Consider the following 26244-nt stretch of genomic DNA (forward strand, 5'->3'; position numbering starts at 1 on the left):
GGGATCTGACAGAACGCCGCAGACGAGGATCAATAATCATACGATCTGGTAACAGATGTTGAAGGAGTTCTGGAGCTTCGCCATAGAACATCCGATGAAATAGAGTGATGGCTCCCACTGCTCTTAAGTGGACTTTGCTGAACAATGATATTCGCAGGACAAGAAGGCTGCTGGTTAAGAAACATTACTAAAGAGCGTATTTGATTGATCCAGATTGTGTGTATTTATCTTGATTCACAAAATTATTGATAAATCATACTTTACTTTTGATAAAAGATTCAGATATTCTTAACTTAATGAAGCAGTGTGTTTTTTGTGCATGATTCTGAAGTGAATTTGGCAAACGGATGTTTTGGTTTGAGCCATGGGCGACTCGTAACAACATCTTCCCTTCTACCACGCAATGTGAAATCGACAGAATATTGGATAAATGTTCAACTTTAAGACAGGTTGCCAAATTCTTTTTTTTTTGGCGATGATGCAATACTGTAAAGTGTGTTGAGACTTGTGGGTCAACGTCTAGGCGTTGTGCCTGTGCGTAGCGCACTATAAATCACTGCGCTTTTTTGTAGGCCAATGTGTGTTGTTCTCAATGCAATATTTTTATTGAATACAGTTTTCTCATAATTTTTAACCCTGTATAATTTGAACTGAGGAAGTATAAGTATCAGTTTCTATTTTCATTGTTACACTTCTAGGCGTCGACTTATCTACTATCAACACGCAGATTAGAAATGCTATACGAGACGTGTTGGCCACCAAGAATGATCTGATTGGACAAAATGTTGATTCACGGTAATATTCTGTTTTTCCTTTTTTAAGGGGGTACTACACCCCTGCCCAATTTTGTGCCCATTTTTGCATTTTTCTCAAAAAATATAGCGCATTGGGGACAAGTAAGATATGTTTAGGGGCAAGGACTAGGACTACAACTACTACACTGGAAATTTTGTTTCAGGACAGACAACAGTTGTGGAGTTACAGTCAAAAATGAGGGAAAACCAATATTTGATCAATAAGTCAATAACTACTTGCTTTGAGTTGCTGAATTTCTAGTACAGTAGTTGCAGTCCTTGCCCCTATAATATACATATTTTACTTGTCACCAATGTGCTATAATTTTTGAGAAAAATGCAAAAATAGGCACAAAATTGGGCAGGGGGGTAGTACCCCTTAAGTAATATTATTACTTGGAATCCACTGTACAACCAATCGATTGATGGATCAAGGAATCAAACAATTAACTTCAATCGATTGAAACTCGCAATTAACATGATTAATGGCCGTCCCCTTGACAATAAATGTTAACGGAAGTCTACCAGTGTACACATTAACAAATAATGAGTATCAATGGTTTGGCGTTCTGTCGCGATGTCGGCCAAATTGTAAGCGTTTAAATGTATTATTTTACATTACACCCCTGGCCAATTTTGTGCCTATTTTTGCATTTTTATCAAAAATTATAGCGCATTAGTGACAAGTAAGATATGTATATTATAGGGGCAAAGACTACAACTACTGCACTACTGCAGTAGTTGTAGTCCTTGCCCCTATAATATACATATCTTACTTGTCACCAATGCGCTATAATTTTTGAGAAAAATGCAAAAATAGGCACAAATTGGCCAGGTGTAGTACCCCTTAATGTTGTAGTCTGTTATTTGATTTACCATGCATATTAATTGTTTTATCTTATTTGTTTCTTCTTCTGATTATTTTCTATTAGAACTAGGCATTTTCAGTGGACAAGGTGGGACTTCATTTTAGACAGTGATTTGAAAATTCATCTTATTGAGGTAGTGTATCCAGAATTTCTTTTAACGTGGCTAATGTTTTTTTTTTTTTTTACAAATGCAAGCAAAGATTTTATGGATTTTATTTTACTTAGACTACCCCGTAGTTCACTTGCCCATTGTGCATACTCTGGATATTGTATTTAAGCGTAAAACTCTGATTTAATTAATGTGTGCACAATTGATAGATTTTCACATCTGATCTTTTCAGTCTAGTCACCCTACTCCCTCTCTTTGTTAGCTTCCCAAGTAGACTACTGACTTTGCCTTGCGGTTAAGATTTTTAACACGGGACTCTATGGAGAGTTAGGCCAATTTCTGTCCTAACTAAAATTGGCCATGATGTAATGCATCTTTAAATGGATCTGCCTTGTGATTGGTCGCCTATATCTCGCTATGGTTTAAAAATCTTCTGGGCCCGCGCCATTACCATTAACTACACCGTACACAACTGTCTGTGGTATTTGCGGCGCTTTTGTGTTGACGCGAAAGTTAATCTCTCATCAAACATCTAGCGCGTACTTGTGGTTAATGGACTGATAAATAAGTATGCTTACAAAGTAAGTAAAGTTCTGCTTACAATTCAAAGTCCATAGTCGAATTATTCGGGGTTCGCTATCAATAAACTGGTAGATTCCAAAATCAGAATTGTTCAGTATTAAAGTGAGCCATTATAATTATGCAAGTTAATGTTGCATTCAATTACTTTTATTGTCACTAATCATCTGATATTTTTAACTCTTTATGACCATTTTACTATTGAATACTTTAATTTTAATTAACATCAGTATAATTTTGGGTTCAACGAAATGGGTTCATCATGACTAATGATAACATATTTTTAATAAAATTCGACTATGGCATAGTCTATATTTTACTCGTCTCGGACTCGGGTACAAGTGTACTCTCTGTACACCAGGTACCGTGTAAACCCACCAAATCTTAGCCGTATGAAAACCCACCCGCGGGGTCCTAATAATCTGGGGGAGAGGTCTACCAATTTTAATGAGGATGTACCCACTGGACTCTGACATGCTGATTCCTGCCAATTTGATGTCCGGTCTGCTGTTCTGGGTGGTAAATAATTTACTTGGTGGGCAATTTAATTCATTTTTGCCTAATATCGGGGAAATAATTTACTGGGTGGGCACTCACTGGGCAGCGGTAATTGCATTCAGGCGTTTGTATTTTCGGAAATGTAGATCTGTTGTTTAAAAATAATTTGTCTTCAATGTAAAATTGGACTTAACCCTTCCCGTAAATGGACATTTGATGGCCCTGATGAATGGACCTTTTGTGATTTTCGCCAGATTTGGACCATTTGAAGGTAGTTTTTCCTTTTTTTAAGAGTTATAACAGTCCAAAGTACTTGTTCACATTATTATTATTATAAAAGTTGCGACGTTCATATTCAGAACATGTTACGATAAAGCATTCATGGCGGCAACTTTCAAGAAAAATTGTATTATTATATGTCACTTTGGACATTAAAAGATCTTACATTAATAATCACTCATCATTACTCCTAGGTCAGAAAATGTATAAAGATATTCTTGATTGTACTCAATCCAATGTTCTGATAGCTGTTGATTTCTTGTTTTTCACACTCTTTAAAACATGATTTATCAGTTTGTCAGTGGCGTGCCTGACTTGTGCTCCAAGCCAGGCACGCCACCAGGATACCACGAAACAGACCAACATTGATATAAAATTGGATCGATTGAGCCCATATTTATTGGTCGAGCTATGTGTTTTAAAATATTGGACAATACCTAGTCGAGTCCCAATATTTTAAAATTCATAGCGAGACCAATAAATATTGGGTCGTAAAACATCCAATTTTATCATTATTATGTTTTGGGTCCATAATAATGTCAAAATGGTCATATTACACTTGCAACTTAACTTCAGCTAACTGCATGTAATATTATTTAAACATAAAAAACGTTTTCTTTCAAAATGTTTGCACACATAGCCTATTTTATACCTTATCAACATTCAGTAAATAAAATGTTTTAAAACGATTTCCTGATCTATAACCATACATTTCAATGTTATTAAAACGTTTTGACCAATTTTGACTAATATTGAAAAACGTGAGAAGTGCTTATGGTTCACAATAAACAAGAAAAGTTAAGCTAAGCTAGAGCTTGCCAATTTTGACATGGATTGATCAGCGACAAGTGTAAATGACAACAACAACAACAACAACAACAACAACAACAACAACAACAACAATGAAAATAACAATAACAATAACAACAACAACAATGATAATAATAATAATAATAATAATAATAATAATAATAATAATAATAATAATAATAATAATAATAGTGATAATAATAATGATAATAATGATAATAATAATGATGATTATAGTAACAATAATAGTAATAATAACAGTAATAATAACAACAATAATAACCACGCTATTCAAACAATACATTTACATGTAATACCTTGCCTTTGTATATACTTGCAGGTCAATTTTAACCCAGATATGGATTGTATACAACTTGGCAATGACCAACTTGATGGACCATTTTGTAATAATGTAGTATATAATTTGTTCCGTGCATTGGGCATCGCCAGCTTTTATGACTTCCACAAGACAAGGTAAGAACTAGAGCGGTTCTCGGCTTTCGCGGTTCTCGGCATTCGCGGTTCTCGGTAGTGTGGGTTGGTCCGTATGTGACGTTTCTGTTCAGAACCTTGTGTGACCCTTCACCCCCGAAAAAAATCACCCGCCACCACTGGTTATAACAAGGGCCTTGTAAATGCAACTGGTGAGACAGAATGATTGTTCATTATCTAATCTTAAAATATATCATTCTTTAAACTTATTTCTTTTTTTCTGTTTCAGTGAATATCATCCGAAAAGTAGGCCTCTGCACATTATGATTTTCCTTGTTTTATTTAAACTCTTTATTGAGGTACATGCTCCTCTTACCGTTATTGACAAGTCAGCACATGCTGTACGCTGTTTATTTATTTCGCCCTCATTTTCTTTACTTTTGTTTTTAGATCTTTAGTTCTTTATTTTTGTTTCTGTAAATATCATCCGAAAAGTAGGCCTTCTGCACATTATGATTTTTCCTTGCTTTATTTAACTCTTTACTGGGGTGCATGCTCTCTGCTGGTTTTTTTTCATGTTCCTCTTATCATTATTTACAAGATAGCACCTGCTGTACGCTGTTTATTTATTTCGCCCTAAATTATTTCTTTACTTTTGTTTTTAGATTTTGAAGTTGATATCATGATATCACACGCTATGTTTTATACCAACCGCATTGTCTGTTTAAAGACAGTTCTTGTTTTAAATCCTGAATACAATGTCAACATTCAGTTCGTTCACCTCACAATGCGGTGCGATGTTATATAACTGTATATATTACAGGGTTGCCAAACCCGCGATGTAATAGGCCTAGGTCAATAGGATGAGTTTTGAAGATTTTCCTCGCGACAATTTCCTGTCCTATAGACACCAATTGATGGTTAAGAAAAATATTGCATGACTTCTCAACATTGGCTTACGCGGCTTCTGGTAGTTTTTTTATCTCATAGAAACCAACGGTTGATAAAAAAAATATTGGGCGACTTTTCAATGATTTGACCCGCGGTTTGCCCTCATTTGTTTGGCAACCGTGGTCTGTGTTAAGTGAATATATTTCGGTAAGAAAAAATCAATTATCATAGACCATGTAGACAGAACGGACAATAGTCATAGGCGCTCTCCTCCATTTTGAGAAACATACTTTTACACACACACTACATTTATAATTAAAATGATCAGCCTTAAAGTTTCACCTTTTAGTGGGTTAAACCAAACCTAAGTGGATGAAATATAAATCAACACTTCTGGCACTGATTGGTTTCCGTAGTTGTTATATGGAATACGAGCTGTCTGTAGCTACAAAATTGTCTGCAAATCGGCTTTTGCCGGGCCTCTCTTTGTCGGCGATTTTCTCATTAAATTAGGGTCCCGTTCAAATAAAAAATAAACTGGTGTCTAGATGTAATCACAGTTAACACACCAGGAAAATTATAGAATATACAACAACCTAGTTACACCTGTAGACCGCGAACAAACATGCACCTGGCCCGACCTGGCCGTATCACTTAGTGTTCTCCCTACGGATACCCTTAAGGGTCACACAATTAGGCACCGTGTGTAGTTTGGACCTGTAGCGCTATCGATGCCCGATAGGTATAGGTATCAATGGCTCCCTGTGTCATACCCTTGAGCTGTAATACATTGTAGTGAGTGCAATTAAAGGTTATAACTGCGCATCGGTTATTTGGAGGACATTGTGATAAATCTAAATATTTTACCTATGGAACCGATGAATATCCCGAGGGGCGTAGCCCCCGGGGGGCACTCCCTATCTGAAATGGCAGGGATGTGCCTCGGCCATGTTAAAAGTAGGGGGCATGCAGGTCAAATGTACAATTACAAAAATATGGGGTCATTCAGTACACAACCTGAAAAAAATGGGGTCATTCGGTATGAAACTTTGAAAAAAGGATGGTCATTGGGGTAACAAATTGTAAAATGGGAGTCATTGGGTACAGGATTGCCAAAAGAGTATCATTAAGTACACATAAATAAGTGCCAAACTGCGAAAAAACAACTTGGCCACCTTGGAAATTTGAGAAATCTCATTATTTCTGAAGGAGAACACAAATACCACCTAAATTTGGGAATTAAAAAGGGGGGTCATTGGGTAGCAGGAAATAGAAAAACGGGGGTCATTGACTACATGATTTTTTTTAAAGGGGGTCATTGGGTAATAGGAAGGACCATAACACAAAAAGGGGGTCATTGGGTACAAGCCGGTTTGAAAAAGGGGGTCTATCCCGAGGCACATGATGCATATCTGTTAATTGTTATGGAAGTGCCCCCCCCCCCCGGGGGCGTAGCCCCAGAGGGATATTCTGAGGTTCAAAGCAAAATAGACAATAATATGAATCCAATTCTGGACTCACCAACAATTTTTAGTAACGTTGCGACCCGTTCACAGTGTCTTCAGACTGCGCAGAGACTTGACTGATGGTTTGGTCACATGATGGTAATCGGCGAGGAAGTAATCTCACGGTGGGTCCCAGGTGTGCGATAACAGGCTGCTCGGTTGGCTTCTTTCACTCCCCTCTCAAACCACCTCTCCTCCTTATTATGATTATGATGTCGTCAGATTTGAATTATGGCCAGATATACTGCCAACAGCCAGCACTCAATAAGAAGAGGGGCACACCGACATCGCCTGGCTAAGTAATAATTATTTGGTGCAGCAGAGATACTAAAATAAATACCGGGATCGATACACGTGAATTGCTATGCACGATTTTGATATCAGACGAAAATCTTCGGATACCGGTGTAGAAAGGGATGAATATCTCCCGTAAATGATTTCGTCTCAAGAAACCAGATCTGGTCTCATACACTTGAAAGTACGTGTTGAACAGATATGATAGTAGTTAGCTTGCGTCTTGAAAAAAGACCGTGCGTCTTGAACTCAAAATCTGACCAAATTCTAATTTTATATTGCGTTGATCCTGTATGGACTACAGCGCGCAGGCTATAGCTGCACTCACTACTCCAGTGGAGGGAGTATGACCATTGACCGCAATGTCGTATATACAAGCTTACTCACACAGCGAGAAATCAATTACCCCGGCTATTGTCAGTAGCCTTAGAACGTGTTTCTACAGGCGCACCGCTAAGTTACCGCTAAATGGATAACGCTATCTTACCGTTATCTTACCGTTTAACCTGCTGTTTCCACAGACAGGTTTTTGCCGTTGGCGTGTTCATACCGTTTAATCTGAATGACAAACATGTTTTAAAAGTGTATTTTGTCTTACCTTTTACGATAGTATGGCCAAAATCTTGCATCGTAGGCCTAGAATAGTAATGCTAGAATGGATTGTTTAATGGTTGATTATTGCTAAATAATCACTTTTTTTTGTTATATTTTGCAAATCAACAGAAAAGTTTTACATTTTACACAGTTTTTCACTATTTTGTAGCATTTTCAAATTTCCGTGAGCAAACCCCGAATTCCGTCAGTTTTTCTGTTTTTCCGTATCACGGAGAAATTGTGGCTTTACATAATAGTTTTTTTTTCTTTTCTTTTCAAAATTTTTGAAATTCTCAATTCTTCAAGTATATGCACCCACCAATGAAACAAATGAAGAGGATAAAGACAATTTTTATGAGCAACTGCAAGCAATTGTAGATAGCATTCACAAACATGACGTACTTATTGTGATGGGAGACCTTAATGCTAAGGTTGGAGAGGATAATGAAGGCTGTGAAAGCATCATGGGAAAACATGGACTAGGAGTGAGGAATGACAATGGAGAGAGGCTTGTCGACTTTTGTAATCTAAATAACCTTGTGATTACTGGAACAATTTTTCCTCATCGACAGATACACAAGCAAACGTGGGTTTCTCCAGATGGAAGAACTAAGAACCAAATTGATCATGTAATGGTAAGCAGACAGCACAGGACATCTGTACAGGATACAAGGGCCATGCGGGGAGCTGATATATACAGCGATCATCAACTAGTTCGTACCAAACTCAAGATTAAGTTGAAAAGAAAGCAACAACCAAAAGTAACAAGAAGGAAATTTGATACAACCAAACTCCAACAGACTACCATCAGATCAAAATTCAAAATTGAACTTAAAAATAGATTTGATGTACTCCAAGATTATGAGGATGTAGAAGAGAGTGTAGAGAAGAAGTGGCAACATTTTGAGAATGCTTACAAAGAAACTGCACAGAAGGTTCTCGGGTACAAAAAGAAGGGCCAGAAACCATGGATCAGCAAGGAATCATGGGATTTAGTAGAGGAGAGGATAAAGCTGAAGAGTGACATTGAACAGACAAAGTCAAGCAGAATCAAACAGAACTTAAAAGTCGAATACCGGAGCAAAGACAAGGAAGTCAAGAAAAGTATGAGAAGGGACAAGCGGGAATGGGCTGATGATCTCGCAGCTCGGGCAGAACAAGCAGCAGGAAATGGGCGAATGAAGGAATTGTATGACATTACAAAGACTTTAAGCAATGATAAAAGCAGAACAAGCAACGCTGTAAAGGACAAATCTGGGAACATATTAACAGAACAATCAGCAAGGAGAACAAGATGGCGAGAACATTTTGAAGAAGTTTTAAATAGACCACTACCAACCAACCCAGTATCAGAGGAGTTAAATGAACATGAAACGGTAATCGAGGACATAAGTGATCAACACATCTCAAAAGCAGAAATTAGAGCAGCAATTAGAACAATGAAAACGGAAAATCAGGTGGCAAAGATGAAATTACGGCTGAATTGTTGAAAGTAGACATAGACACAACTGTAGACTGGCTCGCAGGCCTTTTTAACACAATCTGGGATAAAGAAGAAGTACCCAAAACATGGAAGCAGGGGCTCATAGTCAAGTTACCAAAGAAAGGGGATCTCACAGAATGCGGAAATTGGCGAGGCATTACGTTGACTTCTGTCCCAAGTAAAGTATTTGGAAGAGTACTTATTGATAGAATTAGAGATGGAGTAGACAACAAGTTGAGAGATGAACAGGCTGGATTTAGAAGTGGAAAAAGTACAGTGGAGCAGATTTTTGTTTTGCGGAATATTATTGAGCAAGTCGTAGAGTGGCAGTCAACCTTATACATTACGTTTGTGGACTTTGAAAAAGCGTTTGACTCCGTACACCGAGAAAGCCTGTGGAAAATTATGGCTAGCTATGGAATTCCATCAAAGATAATAAGAATGGTCCAGATCTTGTATGAAGATAGCGAGTGCGCAGTATTAGATGAAGGGGAGGAGTCAGAATGGTTTAAGGTGAAAACCGGTGTGAAGCAAGGAGATGTAATGTCTGGCTTTATTTTCTTGATTGTGGTTGATTGGATTATGAAACATGCAACAGAGGAAATAACACAGGAATCAGATGGAAATTTATGACTAAATTAGAGGATTTGGACTTTGCGGATGATATAGCTCTTCTATCATCTACCATCCAACACATGCAGGATAAGGCAACAAAGCTATGTGAATTTGCAGCAAGAACTGGTTTAAAAATTAATACCAAGAAAACTGAAGTGCTTAGAATAAACAGCAAATCCAACACCAGGATAGTCTTAGCAGGCCAGCAACTAAACGAGGTAGAAAAGTATACATACCTAGGTGCAAATGTCAGCAACCAAGGTGGAGGGGGAGAAGACATGAGGAACAGAATTTGCAAGGCAATGGGATCATTCATGAAGCTCAAACAAATATGGAATGCAAGCAAACTCACTTTAGGAACCAAACTGAAGCTGTTCAAATCTCTGGTAATGTCAGTATTATTATACGGCTGTGAAACCTGGAAGATCAATGATAGTGATAACAGGAAGTTGGACACTTTTCAATTCAAATGTCTCAGGAGAATACTGAATATTAGATGGCCATATGTCATTTCAAATAATGACTTACTAAAGAAAACCAAAATGAACAGGACAAGTGAAGAAGTAAAAAGAAGGAGGTGGAAATGGATTGGCCATGTGCTAAGGATGGAAGATAATAGCCACTGCATGACAGCACTTTCCTGGGCTCCAGAAGGCAGAAGGAAAGTTGGTCGCCCTAAGACAACATGGAGGCGGACAGTGGAAAAAGAAAGGAAGAAATTAGGGTGGAGGTCATGGAGTGAAGCCAAGCCAGTAGCTAGAGAAAGGGACAGCTGGAGGAGGAGACTTGCAGCCTTATGGGCCACAGGGCCCGAAGAGGATAGGTAAGGTAAGACATAATAGTTTGGACTTGTTATGTTGCCCAGGCTGTTATTAACGTTTTTGTCATGTTGTCTGTCCAGTTAACATGTTGATTAACAGCCATTTTGTTTGATTTTGCTCAATAATCGGCAAGTTACCGCTTAGGTCTGTTTCCACAGAAAATCTACCCGCTTCGTCAACGGCAAAAACCTACTCCAACGAGGTTTCCGTTGGCGATGAAAAGGCGTTGCAAAAAGGCGTTGGAGGCTGTTTCCACAGGAGTGATTAACGGTTCCATACCGTTTCCAAAACGGTATTTGGCTCTGTAGAAACACGCTCTTAGTCAAGTCACTTGGCTAATTATGTCTCTCATAAGGTCGGAATAAAATGGCCATGAGTGGATGTGGATTCAACCTACCATGGCGATTTCTACCATGAAGATATCGGGGCGATGACACTGTGATTGGTCCCCGTTTCCTGTTACCACTGTTACCGGCGCGCCTATGACCCCATCGTGTTACTTCTTCGCCGATTACCATCGCGTGACCAAAGTCTCAGCGCAGTCTGATGAAGACCCGGTTGGTGAGTCCAGAGACGGGGACCCGGCCGGGGGCTACTCATGCATAAATGTTGTAAACATGCGCGTGAATTGACTTCCAAAAATTACCTTAAGCAAGGATGTCAAAAATTTGATGTCAAAGAATTGCCCCTAAACAAGGATAGACATTGCCGGGAGACATTGCGTGCGTCGGTATGAGTGTTATTCAGAATTTTTTTTAATCTGGTTGTAAAATCGCTCGGAAACCACTCTTTTGTGCCAAATAACTTGATGAATATGTCACCACAAATGGCCGGTAATTGGGTCATTTAAAAAATACGTTAAGCGAGGATGATCCTTAAAAGTGTTTTGAGACCCTAATCGCGGATCCGCGCGGATCCCAGTTTTGCTTTTCAAAACCACCCTAAATCCGTGTTTTCTTTACGCGGATACTTACAACTTCTATACACGAGTGCCCCCCCCCCCCGGGGACCGGGTAACGGATCTGGCGCCACCGGGCCGTCGCGTCGCCAGCATCGTCACTGCATCGTCGCCACTCTCCCATTGGCTGGTGCTGTTCAACTAGAATTTCAATTTGACCATATGTACGTGAAGGCAGGGTTCAATCCTGTCAGCTAGTAAATAGGCCTAACACTTATGATTTGGAGCTCGTTTAGTTAGCTCGTGATTTTTCTGTGCTGCACTGTTCGACGATTTTGTTACTTTATGTTTGTAGACATGACTTTCATAATTATAGCGGGAGTGTCTGTACGATAGGTTCATTATTTGATGAATGTATCGTGTAGTTAAGTTTGTGATTATACAGGGTGTCCCAAAAAAGAGGCCCCTCATTGCGCCCTCTTTTTCTCCTATTTTGAAAAGCTGATTAAACATATTTTAGTATGTAAAGAAACCTGAGTTGTTAGCTTTAATAAACCAAAACAATTATATCAATCGGCTCACAACTTTTGAAGATATGCTCTTTTAAAAAAATGTACCCGTTTTGTGCTCTGTCCACGGAGGTTTGGCTACTTCAAAGATTGAAAAGGAGTACACATACGATGCATGAATATCAAACATTCCGCAATGATAACTTTATAAAACTAGAGCGGTTCTCGGCTTTCGCGGTTCTCGGCATTCGCGGTTCTCGGTAGTGTGGGTTGGTCCGTATGTGACGTTTCTGTTCAGAACCTTGTGTGACCCTTCACCCCCCCCCCGAAAAAAATCACCCGCCACCACTGGTTATAACAAGGGCCTTGTAAATGCAACTGGTGAGACAGAATGATTGTTCATTATCTAATCTTAAAATATATCATTCTTTAAACTTATTTCTTTTTCTGTTTCAGTGAATATCATCCGAAAAGTAGGCCTCTGCACATTATGATTTTCCTTGTTTTATTTAAACTCTTTATTGAGGTACATGCTCCTCTTACCGTTATTGACAAGTCAGCACATGCTGTACGCTGTTTATTTATTTCGCCCTCATTTTCTTTACTTTTGTTTTTAGATCTTTAGTTCTTTATTTTTGTTTCTGTAAATATCATCCGAAAAGTAGGCCTTCTGCACATTATGATTTTTCCTTGCTTTATTTAACTCTTTACTGGGGTGCATGCTCTCTGCTGGTTTTTTTTCATGTTCCTCTTATCATTATTTACAAGATAGCACCTGCTGTAGGCCTACGCTGTTTATTTATTTCGCCCTAAATTTTTTCTTTACTTTTGTTTTTAGATTTTGAAGTTGATATCATGATATCACACGCTATGTTTTATACCAACCGCATTGTCTGTTTAAAGACAGTTCTTGTTTTAAATCCTGAATACAATGTCAACATTCAGTTCGTTCACCTCACAATGCGGTGCGATGTTATATAACTGTATATATTACAGGGTTGCCAAACCCGCGATGCAATAGGCCTAGGTCAATAGGATGAGTTTTGAAGATTTTCCTCGCGACAATTTCCTGTCCTATAGACACCAATTGATGGTTAAGAAAAATATTGCATGACTTCTCAACATTGGCTTACGCGGCTTCTGGTAGTTTTTTATCTCATAGAAACCAACGGTTGATAAAAAAAATATTGGGCGACTTTTCAATGATTTGACCCGCGGTTTGCCCTCATTTGTTTGGCAACCGTGGTCTGTGTTAAGTGAATATATTTCGGTAAGAAAAAAACAATTATCATAGACCATGTAGACAGAACGGACAATAGTCATAGGCGCTCTCCTCCATTTTGAGAAACATACTTTTACACACACACTACATTTATAATTAAAATGATCAGCCTTAAAGTTTCACCTTTTAGTGGGTTAAACCAAACCTAAGTGGATGAAATATAAATCAACACTTCTGGCACTGATTGGTTTCCGTAGTTGTTATATGGAATACGAGCTGTCTGTAGCTACAAAATTGTCTGCAAATCGGCTTTTGCCGGGCCTCTCTTTTCGGCGTTTTTCTCATTAAATTAGGGTCCCGTTCAAATAAAAAATAAACCGGTGTCTAGATGTAATCACAGTTAACACACCAGGAAAATTATAGAATATACAACAACCTAGTTACACCTGTAGACCGCGAACAAACATGCACCTGGCCCGACCTGGCCGTATCACTTAGTGTTCTCCCTACGGATACCCTTAAGGGTCACACAATAACTTAATTTATGGAATGAGTTTTACCGGTGGGTTTATGGGCAATGGATTTTGTTAATAGTGTCATTAATTTGTGGGTAAAATGGATGCCGAATGGGACTTCTTTTGCTTTACTTGCAATTACTTATTTTTTCTTGGTTATTTATGCCTTTTTGTATTATTATGTTTCTTACTTTCTTACTTTGTTGTTTCTTGCTTTTTTTAAATTTACAACATAAGTCATTTCTCTTTTTCGGATGAAAAGTAGCCCTAAAAGGCTGCTTGGTTTGTCTTTTGTTCTTCTGAAGTGAGTTTACTGTGCTGCTCTGCCCTCTACCTGGTTGCCTCCTTGGCGAATACATGTTTCAGCCCTGGTCCTCATTGCATCAATTGCGTTGCGTACCATCCTTGTGCGCCGGATGCTTGCGAATGCACTCAGTAAAACGTTTGCAAAGATCTTGGATTTTGCCACAAAGGAAAAAAATCAAGTGGCGTCAGGTCTGGTGACCGTGCAGGCCACTCCACAGCATGAGCCATCCCAACCACTCTGTTTGCTATCCGTGGACAGAGTGAAAAACCGGTACTTTTATTCAAACGAGCATATCTTCAAAAGTTGTGAGCCGATTGAAATAATTGTTTTGGCTTATTAAAGCTAACGATTAAAGGTTTCTTTACATACCAAAATATATTTAATCAACTTTTCAGAAATAGGAGAAAAAGAGGGCGCAATGAGGGGCCTCTTTTCTTTAGGACACCCTGTACTTCCGTTTGCCATTTTGCTCCATGTTTTTTGTGTTACATGTTGTTTATCAGAATAATCCATATACTACACCCTGAATAAATCATTACAGTACGCTCATGAAATAATGAATGACGCGATGCGCGTGATCCAATCATAAAAACGCGAACGCAAATGGAGGTCATCATTATCTCAAATAGCGGTTATGAATGAAATTAAATTTGCACCGGCTGTTGCGTGAAATTGTTGGGGTTTGTGTTGGGCCTCGGTATTTTTCCTATTTGTTTTACCTCGACTCTCTGAGTTCCCGCAATGACCTCAAAACAGATAGCGCGCAGCTATAATTGTCTAATGTGTTATACCTTATCGTTGTTAATTGGATTAAACATTTCTGCTTGTAGGCCTAATAGATAATTGAATATATGAATACAAAAGCCACCCAAGTCCATACTTTGGCAAAATTCAGTTAAGCATGGGAAAGTGTTGCTATACATAGGCCTGTCATATGTATGAAAGAACAACTCAAATTCATCCACTGTGTCTATTGAGCATGTGAAAAATAGCATGTATGAAAGAATCAACCCAAGTCCATGATTTGAGTCTTGTAACACATTGATTGAAATCCAGTATGTATAAAAGTACACTTGTAACACATTCATTGCTGGAGAGTAACTTTTGGGAAAAAAAATGGGTTTAATCAAGGAAAGTGTGTGGTTTATATTACATGGCAGAATGCTTATCAACATTATACATAACTGTGTGCTTTATTTTGTATTATCTTACTAGTGGTAATCTCATTCCAACATTATTGTCTTAGTATATGATTCAAAAAACCACCCAAGTCCAGAATTTAAAACGAACCCCACGAATTCCCTGAAATGCTAATCGTCATACCTAATACAGTTTAACCCACCCATTAGCACGTACAACTTACCATATTGACCAGGTAAATCTAACTGAAGGAATTAAAATGATACACAGGTTTTTTTCCTCAAAATCACTTCCCATGGACTTGGGTGAGTTTTGGATTCATGTATTCAATTGGTTTCATTTAAACATTCTTTATGCTTAATATTTCCAGCATTCCGTATGTTATAAGGGATAGTGATATACACGTAGAAAAAGACATCTGTTATACATCCGTATGCAACTTATGCAAATCAAAGGTAGGTCAAATTAGCATTATTATTGGCAAGCGTAAACTGCGCGTACGCACAAAATACATACTTACACGTATTCCCACACACACACACATGTGCACCCAACCTGCACTGTCACATCCCTATAACCCACTGACCGATACGATATATGAGTAATGGCTGAAGTTAAATGTTAAAGCATTCTTTTTCCAAGTTTTGAATTAAATATTGCTTTTGGTATTTGAGGGGCCAGTGCGGGCAAAGCGCACAAACTTGAGCAATTTACTCTATTTTGGCCCGGGATTTTGGGCCAAAGCTTGCTGCTTTTCGCCCCAAAAGCAGGATACACAGGGCAACTATTGCTTTATTTTATCTCTATTAGGATTTTCAGGGGGGGGACGTCCCTTATGGGGGAGGGGCGCGTCCCTTCCGCCCATCCCCTCTTCCGCCGCCTTTGATTGACATTGGAAAACACCCAATCAACATTGAGTGCATCAACATTCTGTCATTTGATTTCCTTACATAGGAATGTCAGCTTTGCTCTAAATGTTTATCAGACACCGAAAGAGACATCTTGAAGTCAGTGCTTTGGGAGCATTTAAGACGAGGACAAACAAGACTCGTGTATCCTATTACAACAGTAAGTATAATGGAATAGGCCCAATTCTAGATAAAAAGTGGTAAATTATCCGACAACATTGGCAAGCTAACAAAAGTAACATGTTTTACTGTTTGACATTGTTTTAGGAACAACCCACTGAACCTGTTGGAGATTCTCGAACATACAAATCATCAAGAACAGATGACAATGCACTGACGAGGGAGTGGCTACGACTGAAATGTGTGCGAGATATTCAATGGTGTAATAATATCAAGTAGTACGAGAGTTAGAGAATAAACGATAGGAATTTTTATTTTGCCTATCCTCTACCGTGATATGTGATAGACGACAGGCAGGTCCAATATTGTGTGTAGTGGATGCCGGCGCAGCCGCTATCCACTACGATAAAAATATTGGCCCTGCCTGTCGTCTATCATAGATAGAGGATAGGCAAAATAAAAATTCCTATCGTTTATTCTCATTCTTAGTTAGTTAAATATTATTTTAATAACTGTAAATTATTTTTAAAGCAAAAATTAAGTTACCGTCATAAAAACTCCCCTTTTTCTAAAATGAACGAAACTTGTTTACAACTTCACATCTTTTGTTGCGCCTACTGCTAGCGCGTGCGAGTATTCCGCACTGCGTCTACGCATACAACGCAATACATAAGCACCTCTATGAGCGTGTTACGCGTTATCAACACTCATGATGACGTGGGGTCGTCTACAGCCTGATAGACCACATCCAAAATCATGCGATTGGCCAATCAGATTATGTGTCTACTAATAGACCACTCCCACTGACTAAGAGTGAGAATAAACGATAGGAATTTTTATTTTGCCTATCCTCTACCGTGTGATAGACGACAGGCAGGTCCAATATTTTGAGTAGTGGATGCCGGCGCCACTACGATAAAAATATTGGACCTGCCTGTCGTCTATCATAGGTAGAGGATAGGCAAAATAAAAATTCCTATCGTTTATTCTCATTCTTAGTCAGTTAAATATTATTTTAATAACTGTAAACCATTTTTTTAAAGCAAAAACTAAGTTACCGTCATAAAAACTCCCCTCATTATGAAATGAACGAAACTTGTTTACAACTTCACGTATTCTGTTGCGCGTACTGCTAGCGCGTCGCGTATTCCGCACTAGTCTACGCATTACAGCGCAATACATACGCGCACCTCCACAAGCGTGTAAGGCATTATCAAGACGCATGATGACGTGGGGTCGTCTACGGCCTGATAAACGGCACCCGAAATCTTGCGATTGTCCAATCAAAAATGTGTCTACGAACTAGACCACTCCCACTGACTAAGAATGTCGATTGAATAATTCACTTTTCATCTATTCAACCGTCCATTTGTCCATTATATTCCTCTATTAGAATTGCATCGCTTTTAACTTTCCATAAGCACATGATATAAATTTCGTATCAAGAGATTTTCAAGAATGAACCATGATCAATGTTAAGTGATCTTAGATCCGTATAGTGACCGATTGATTATCATAATGATATTTTAAAACCGGATAAAGATGATATTCAGGAAAAAAACTTAAAGAAGATTATTAAATTGGAATCATAACACTAATCAACTGGAATCATTTATCTTGCGATTGTTCGCCCAATCATGGAATATGGTAGTGTCACATGGAATCCCTTAAAGATTACCCTGTCAGCATTTCGCCGCCAGGGTTATCTTGGAGTCCTGGAATCTTAACCACGAGGACCTTCGCCAGAAGTCTGACCTTCCCTTGCTCTCCAAACGCAGGGACTTTGCTACTCTCTGTCATCTGTATAAAATCCTCCATCATCTTTCCTCCTCTCCTAACCCCTACAACCCTCACTCCCGGCCTTCACTACGTAATCTAAACTCCCGTGCCATCGTTCCTGCTCTCTATCGTCTGACCGTGTGCCAATTTAATATCCTTCTATCCTTATGCTCCGACACTCTGGAACTACATTCCTGAGGACATTATCAAAAGTAATTCTCTGCAGTCCTTTAAGTCAGCCCTCCGTACCCATCTTGGCTAGCCAGTTCCTTGTTTTGTTTGGTGTTTGTGTTTCTGTATTTTTGGTTTAAGTTTTCTTTTTCTTTTTGCTGTTTTGATGTTTTGGCCTCCCTTTAATTTATTGCTTCTGCAATATTGGGCTGTGCCGGACCTAACGGACGAATGTTATAAATAAAAAAAGCACTATATATCAAATTACAATATTAGACAAACGGATGGACGTGTATTTATTTTTGAACTCTGCTTGTTTTCAGAACACAGACCATTACTGTACTTGAACGTGGAATTGAATGATCTCTGCTTAGCAATATTGGTATTCGCCAGCGAAGTGGTTACGTAACTCTCTAAATTGGATCACGAACCTTTTGGAATTGATTGTACATGCCGTAGACTTTGTGTTGCGATCATTTCGATCGTGGTGCAGAACTCAAAAGCGTGATCCAGTTGACATAGTGATAATCGGATTACACGTAACACTTCGCTGGCGAATAGAAGCAACTTTCGGGGAGTTTATAACCATTATTCTTACTTTAATTTATTGTCATAATAGAGGATATCCTGGTTGCTCTACAAGCAACATTTAAAAAAGTGTATACTTTTTCTTATCTCGTATTGCTGTGACGAATTCATGATGAACACATAATGCAGTTTCTACAATTTAGTCAATGAATTTAGTTTTCTTAACTGTAACCAAAAGTTACACCTTTGAAAACTGAACCACAAAAACAGGGTATGTTCTAAGAGAATGATGATAACCATATTTGCCGGAAACCATAACCCAAACCCTAAACCTAACCCTAACCCAAACCCGTTCCGGCAAAACGGTAACTTCTCTTCTGCTAAGCTCTGTTAATTATGTCAATGTAACTAATGATTGTTTTCAAAGGGTCCAAATATTATCCTCCAAATAACTGTGTGATTTTTTTAACTTAAAAAAGTTGACCGTAAAATTTAGACTCTTCTTTTGTCTAGATTAGCACCAACCCTCTCATCTCAACTTACGGAAAGTAATACAAATATTGACTTGCTTCAAATTCATTAGTTAGTGACAAAAGGCTAGAATAAAAGATTGGTCACACCTGGGAGGCTAACACTCCAGAATATTAATGGCATATGAAAACGGATACGGATACGGAAACAGAAACTGAAAAGATCAAAAGACCCCATGGCTTATTGCTCTCACCAATATGGTAAAATGTCAGTGTGTACAATACCAATCACCTGTTCGTGGTATTGATTCTTTTGTACTCCATGCATTTGCATGTCTTCAGGAGGACGATTCGAACTATTTTTTACGCCGAGTTCGGAAGCAATGTTTTATTCAATTTTAATGTATACCTTCATACCGGGCCTTTACACAAAGTTGGGTGGGGGATTTTTTGGTGATTGTTTTGCCCTCACCAATATGGCGGCCAAGTGGTTTCACTTTTTCGGTTGCCGCCCGCTATCCATGAGGTCAGTGATCACAGTCTGCGTGTTCCGGAATTCACGTAAACCAATGTCCTTGAACATCCATTACTGGACGATTCTGGCAATTATCAGTCCCAGAACAACGCCAAATATGGATTAAAAGACCTTTGACCTTGGATGTACAACAGCATGTTATGATCTAATGGGAAACTGTGCACATCAACAAACACCATTTCTATCAAAAAGGCAACGTCCGATATAATTTGAAACCACATAAATTACTAGAGTTGGTTCTTCTCTTGGATTTGGACCAAGCTTTAGAATATCGAATGTTGCGTTTTGAAATAAAACAAACCAGAAATTTATCACCCATTGTAAAAGATATGGCACATGTACCGAATACATGTACATGTTGGCTGACCTTGTGGATTTCCTGGCCCAGCCATGCTAACCACATAAGGAGATTATACGATTAAGGTGGCTGTGTACTCTCAGACATGCATGTAGTAAAAGTGCAATAACTTTGTAATTATTCGCGCAAGACATATAAAAGTATACATTTTTAAGAAGGCAAGACATCAATAAATCTTAATATAAATACAGATTTGGGGTAAAAACAACAATTCTGAAGAAAATCACAAAAAAGTGAGTTTTTGGCCAAATTTGTAAGGTACATCATAACAAAAAACACTCTTTCCAAAATATTTTATTTTGTTTTTAGCTCAATCTTGAGGCTCCATTCCAAAAACGGTTTTTTTATTTTTTTGATATTAGCCTTATTTTTTGAGATATTGACCATATAAGGCATCAAATTGAACTTTTAAAATTCACAAACGCCTATTTGCACAAAATGATGCCTAAAATCGGAAATAGACCAAAATATAAAAAATGAGAAAACCGTTTCTTGAGTCGATCATGCTTTTTACGATGATCATATTTGCTTACCTATAGATGCTGTATTTATTGAGTTATCGTGTACCTAAATCGTCATTTTACCGAGAAAATGAACATTGAAATAATGGCCGTTGAAGCTTAAAGTGGTCACATTTTGCACTTTCATCGAATCTCACAGGAGAATGCGGCAGTTTTCGTTTTTGTACTTTATATTACGTGAACATCGGGTAAATCCACAGCCCCATGAGAAGTTTGAGCGAAATCCATTCATAACTTGATATTTAAATCGGGGAAAGAACTTGAAAAACCCCACATTTGATCAGCTAAAACGGAGCCATTTGACCACTAGGGTTTTGTGCTTCCGTGGTGTTTCCATTTGATGCGCCGCGCATGCAGATAAGCGTCGCGTATGCGTAGCGTAATTGTGCGTTAACAAATTGCGCGATACGTAACGCGATGCGTTGTTGCGCGCGTGTACCCTGCTGGTTCAACAAAGATTTTCTTTCCTTTTCAATTTCAAACACGAGTGGCATAGTGAAATAAAATCCTTAAAATATTGCAGTTGGAGTTTACAAATCTGGATTTTCATTCCTTGTATTTATAAAAAACATAACAAAGTACAAACATATCAAAAAAACTCAATTTTGCGAAAGAAACAATGTCTAGAGTACACAGCCGCGTTAACCTAGTGCAGCTATTGTCATAGCAGGGTATTATTATGTAATACTCCTGATCCATATTTGGCGTTCTCGTGGACTGATTATTAATCGATATATACGCTGGCGAAGTTACGTAATAATCGGATTAACTACCATAGCAATAGGTGAAAACAATTTTTGAATATACCGCACTGCACTGATACGTTCAAGCGGTACCTCTTCATTGAACCATATCATGCTGATTCCTTGCACGTGTAAGATTTGTATCTTTGAAAAGACCAGTATTGTATTCAATCTATGATTGCAGACATACACAAGTGATTAGTTCAACCTGCTTGTAGTGCAGCGCGATATGTTCAAAATTGTTTTCACCTATTGCTATGGTAATTAATCCGATTAATTACGTAACTTCGCCAGCGTATAGACAGAGCCGGCTGTTAATTTTCCTACGACTCAAGTATTCCACCAATCATTTTCGCTGAAACTTTAATACAAGCTGACATTACTTAATGTCAATCATTACAGAAAAGCATACGACCGGCGTTTGCTCCCAATTGTAGATATAACCATTTTCGTGATCGTGACAGGCATTCTTCTCATTTTTTAGGCTACTTCGGGCACAATAAACATTCATTTTTCCGCAATAATTCAACTTTTACACGTTACTGTTTGCTTTATACTCATGTTTCAAATCTTATCTATATGGGCTCAATTCGAGAATTTCGCGAGAAATGACCCGTGTATTCCATTTTTTTAGTGTTTTCCAAAAAAACGTATTTGGCGACTTCTTTTCAACTTTAAAAATGATCCGGTAGAAGTTGGGACCATTATTTTGGAAGGTCTCATTATATAGATTTGTAGGTATGGTAATTTTGGATAGTGAATGGATGAATGGTAAATTAATTATACTCTTCACCAAAAAACAAAAAACAGACAGTGTTTCTTAAATTGGCATATTTATTCTTAGTGTATTTACTCAGTGATCCCAGCTGTCCCTCAGCCAATTACAACGATTCGGCGCGGTATTTGAATCTTCTTCTGTACATGCTTGTGGCTTTGCCCAATTCTATAATGAAATACAAATTGTATGCCCTATGACTGCTCTGATGTTTATTGGTGAGGAGTATTATAATCCACAATACACTCCAGATACATAGTAACTTTCCCTATCATTTGTTATAATGCACCAACTGTGACATCTTTTGAGTTATTGTGAATTAGTAAAAGCATCTATTATTGCATCGATGATAAGGAACAAAGAAAAACGGGTGGTATCACTGAACGTTATGCATGATTACAATGTTCAAACACCCCTTACTGTAAATAGATTATCCCATCAAAAGTTTCAAGTCATTATGAATATTCGCCTGGACCCAGATATCTTGCTGTAAATCGGTCAAAATTGAATAAAAGTAGACAAGGAAAAATATTTTTTCATCGCTTTACTAAAAATTTCTGTTAGGTCTGACAGTACAGTGTTTATCGCCAGCCCATCGGGCTGGTACCTGTTTCTGGGATGGGGTCAGTTTGCTCAAGAGATTAATTTTTATTGGTATTGGAATGACTTTTTGTTAAAACTTTTTGTGGTTGAATGTTTTTAAAAATATTTTAATTCGATGTGTAAGGAAAAGTAAGTATGTTTTGCCGTTTCAACGAATGAAAACGAGTGAGTATTACCAAAGTTATGTTTGAATTAATATGACTTTAAAAGTTTTAGGTATAGGCCTAAAATGTAACAATAATAGTTAATATACAGCATCATATGGTCAGCAGAAGAAAAGTATGTCATGATTTCAGTGTCTTTGACCCGGGGTCCTTGACCACTGAACAGCGTGATATCATTTTGATAACAGATCTAAGAATCAAAATCTTCATCATATGGACCATATTGATGTCAAAGTAATTATCTATCCTATCCTGTGTCGTTTTATGGATAAAAATGACTCAAAATGCTATTGATGAAATAGTTGCTATCATGAACATCAGTTTTGCCTTTTCAACGGGAAAAATCCGATGCAAAATAAAGTTTTTAGGGCCTAGCTATAATATGGGCATAATTTATGCATGTAGGCCTATAGTATTGAACAATGTACCAATTTGACATGCACTTATAGATAAATAAATTGTCTTACTTTATTAATTTAATAACTTCTATGTTATAAATAAAATGACACATAACGTAAGTGAAGCTACTTTCTATCTTTTTTATTTGATTCATAAACTTACAGTCAAAACACACAAGAGTGAAGATTGCAGTGAGTAATCAGTCCTTTATAAATGTTCTTGCCACCATCTATCATATAGTAAACTATACATTGCGAATTAATATCAAATTATTTTAAAATAAAAAATGTACATGTAAGGTGAGTTTATATTATGTTATATGGCGAATTTAAGGAGTATTTCGTGATCCTAGCATCCTCTTTTTATGACATTTTTCAGTAGATATCCACAAAAAAGCTTATTCTAAAAATTTCAGTTGATTCCGATTTTGCCTTTACGAGTTATGCATGGTTATGTGTACACAATGTGTTGCAATGTTGTTCTGGTATACCAGAACGAAATTCAAATTTCACGATTACTTTGCTAACGAATTAATCTGCAAGAAATATTTTGTACATAAACATTATGTAGCCAGAGGTTTCCAGTGATATAAAAATCTCAACTTTTTTTGAGAAAAGTTAGGGGATGATGCTGTGGATCACGAAATGCCCTTTTAACTAAAACCTGCAGTCAGTGCAGTGTAGTATTTGTGACGTGGTATATCGAAAGCAGACACTTTTGGGCAGGATCGTAAATGGAGAAATAGCCAAAAATCTACCCGGATGATTTTTTCACGATTTGGGTTTATGATGTTATTAATGTTTAAAATATTGTCTGATCGTTTCAGACCGGAATATAACTGGCATGTTGTATTTTTGAGACATTTTTCAAGGTAATTCCTGCTCTCAACATTGTCAATAATATTTTTAAAGGCAGCTTATCTATTATTAATATTAAAGGCCCATTCAGTGATTTGCTCATCCGGACGATCGTAAAAATCATCAAAATTTTGGTACCGTACCTTTGTTATTACATAGATGTGCTAAGTCTGCGAATGGTTCAGCCAAAAGCCGTGTAGGCCTATTTAAGACAAAATAAGACATTTTACACGAATCTGTATTTTTAGATACTGACAGTATCTAAAATTAGCTACAAGTATTTGAATGGCGGGGCTTGAACTTCGTCAGTAGGCTACTGCTGTTTTCTTCATTTTTGCCAAATTTGGCATTTCAAAAATACCAAATGACAATTTGAATGACTTAGGCCTATCCTTCTCTTTTAAGCAATTTATAAACAATTTTAATTTTTTACTCTTGCACTGGGATCACTGAATGGGTCTTTAAGAAATGTGGCGTATCATGTCAAAAACAGACATCTTTTGGACAGCTTATAAATTTGGAGGCTTTCACATAAAGAGCTATTTTGCTCCACAACGCCGTTTTCCCCAATAAAATCGGACATTCCTAAGCGAAGAAATTGAGTTCGTAAGTTATGGTATTAAAAAATTGGAAATTGAAATATCGTGGGTAAAAGCTGAAAAGACAAATAAAACCAGAACAGAACAATTTAGAGAACAATAATGAATTAATAATAATGAACAATAATGAATTAAAGAGTTGACAGGAGATTAGGAGTTAATGTTTTCTGCAGTTTCAGTGTACATCTTCTCACCGTTGATGGTTTGGTGGACTGTCATGTAACATGGATGTAGTAAGCCGTGATCCTAAAATGCCTTTCACATTGACCAAAACTAATTACAAGACCTCTTCTACATTGAGGCTGGCTTTCCCTTTTAAAGGGAATTTTTATTATGACTTTTGCCAAAGTGAAAACTTTTCGAAATAAATCATAATAAAATTCCCTTTAAAAGGGAAAGCCAGCCTCAATGTAGAAGAGGTCTTGTAATTAGTTTTGGTCAATGTGAAAGGCATTTTTAGGATCACGCTTACATCTACATGACAGTCCACCAAACCATCAACGATGAGAACATGCACACTGAAACAGCAGAAAACATTAATACCTAATCTCATGTCAACTCTTTTAATTCATTACTCCAAATTGTTCTGGTCTGGTTTTTTTTGGTTTTTTTGTTGTTGTTTTTTGTTTTGTTTTTGTCTTTTCAGCTTCTCACCCACGCTATCTCAATTTCCAATTTTGTAATACCAGAACTTACGAACTCAATATCTTCGCTTAGGAATGTCCGATTTCACTGCTTTCGATATATACACTGCCGGTTTGAGTTAACTTACATAAATTTGCAATGTATAGTTTAAGCCTACTATATTATAATAGATAGTGGCCAGCACATTTATAAAGGACTGGTTACTCACTACAATCTACACTCTTAAACTGTGTTTTTCTGAATGTGCTGATCATGTTGATTGCTAGTCGGAAACTCCTGCGAAGCTATGGACATGGCATCTTACATACTCCATTCTATAACAGTATGCCTAGTGCCTTGTGTGTTTTCTCTTCAATCATTTATGTTGAATGTAATTTTATGAATCAAATAGTTATGTGTCATTTTATTTGGTGGTGTGGACTCTACAGGATCCAAAATATTTTGAGTCATTTTTATCCATAAAACGACACAGGATATGATAGATAACTACTTTCACATCAATATGGTCCATATGATCACATATTGTTGAGAATCTGTGATATGATCCGGGGATATGATGAAGATTTTGATTCTATAGATCTGTTATCAACATGATATCACGCTGTTCAGTGGTCAAGGAGTAAGGACCCCCGGTCAAGGACACTGATATGACATCATAGGTGATGTCAGATTTTCTTCTGCTGACCATATGATGCTATATATTAACTATTATTGTTACATTTAGGCCTATACCTAGAACTTTTAAAGTCATAATTAGTTCAAACATAACTTTGGTAATACTCACTCGTTTTCGTTCGTTGAAACGGCAAAACATACTTACTTTTCCTTACAAATCGAATTAAAATATTTAAAAAAAATTCAACCACAAAAAGTTTTAAACAAAAGTCATTCCAATACCAATAAAA

At 37.5% G+C, this 26244-nt stretch overlaps 1 protein-coding gene across 1 annotated transcript in view; it reads left to right on the plus strand.

Annotated features, from left to right (window-relative positions):
* LOC140170925 (probable tubulin polyglutamylase ttll-15) overlaps positions 1–16471 on the plus strand; it is a 43697-nt gene extending 27226 nt beyond the window's left edge. Inside the window, exons 7-12 of the mRNA XM_072194123.1 lie at positions 699–795; positions 1727–1796; positions 4279–4412; positions 15535–15619; positions 16119–16232; positions 16340–16471. Coding sequence (XP_072050224.1) covers positions 699–795; positions 1727–1796; positions 4279–4412; positions 15535–15619; positions 16119–16232; positions 16340–16471 — 632 coding nt within the window. The remainder of the gene's footprint in view (positions 1–698; positions 796–1726; positions 1797–4278; positions 4413–15534; positions 15620–16118; positions 16233–16339) is intronic.
* The last annotated feature ends 9773 nt before the right edge of the window (positions 16472–26244 follow it).

This window comes from Amphiura filiformis, chromosome 15, assembly GCF_039555335.1.
Source record: "Amphiura filiformis chromosome 15, Afil_fr2py, whole genome shotgun sequence".
NCBI classification, from domain to species: domain Eukaryota; kingdom Metazoa; phylum Echinodermata; class Ophiuroidea; order Amphilepidida; family Amphiuridae; genus Amphiura; species Amphiura filiformis.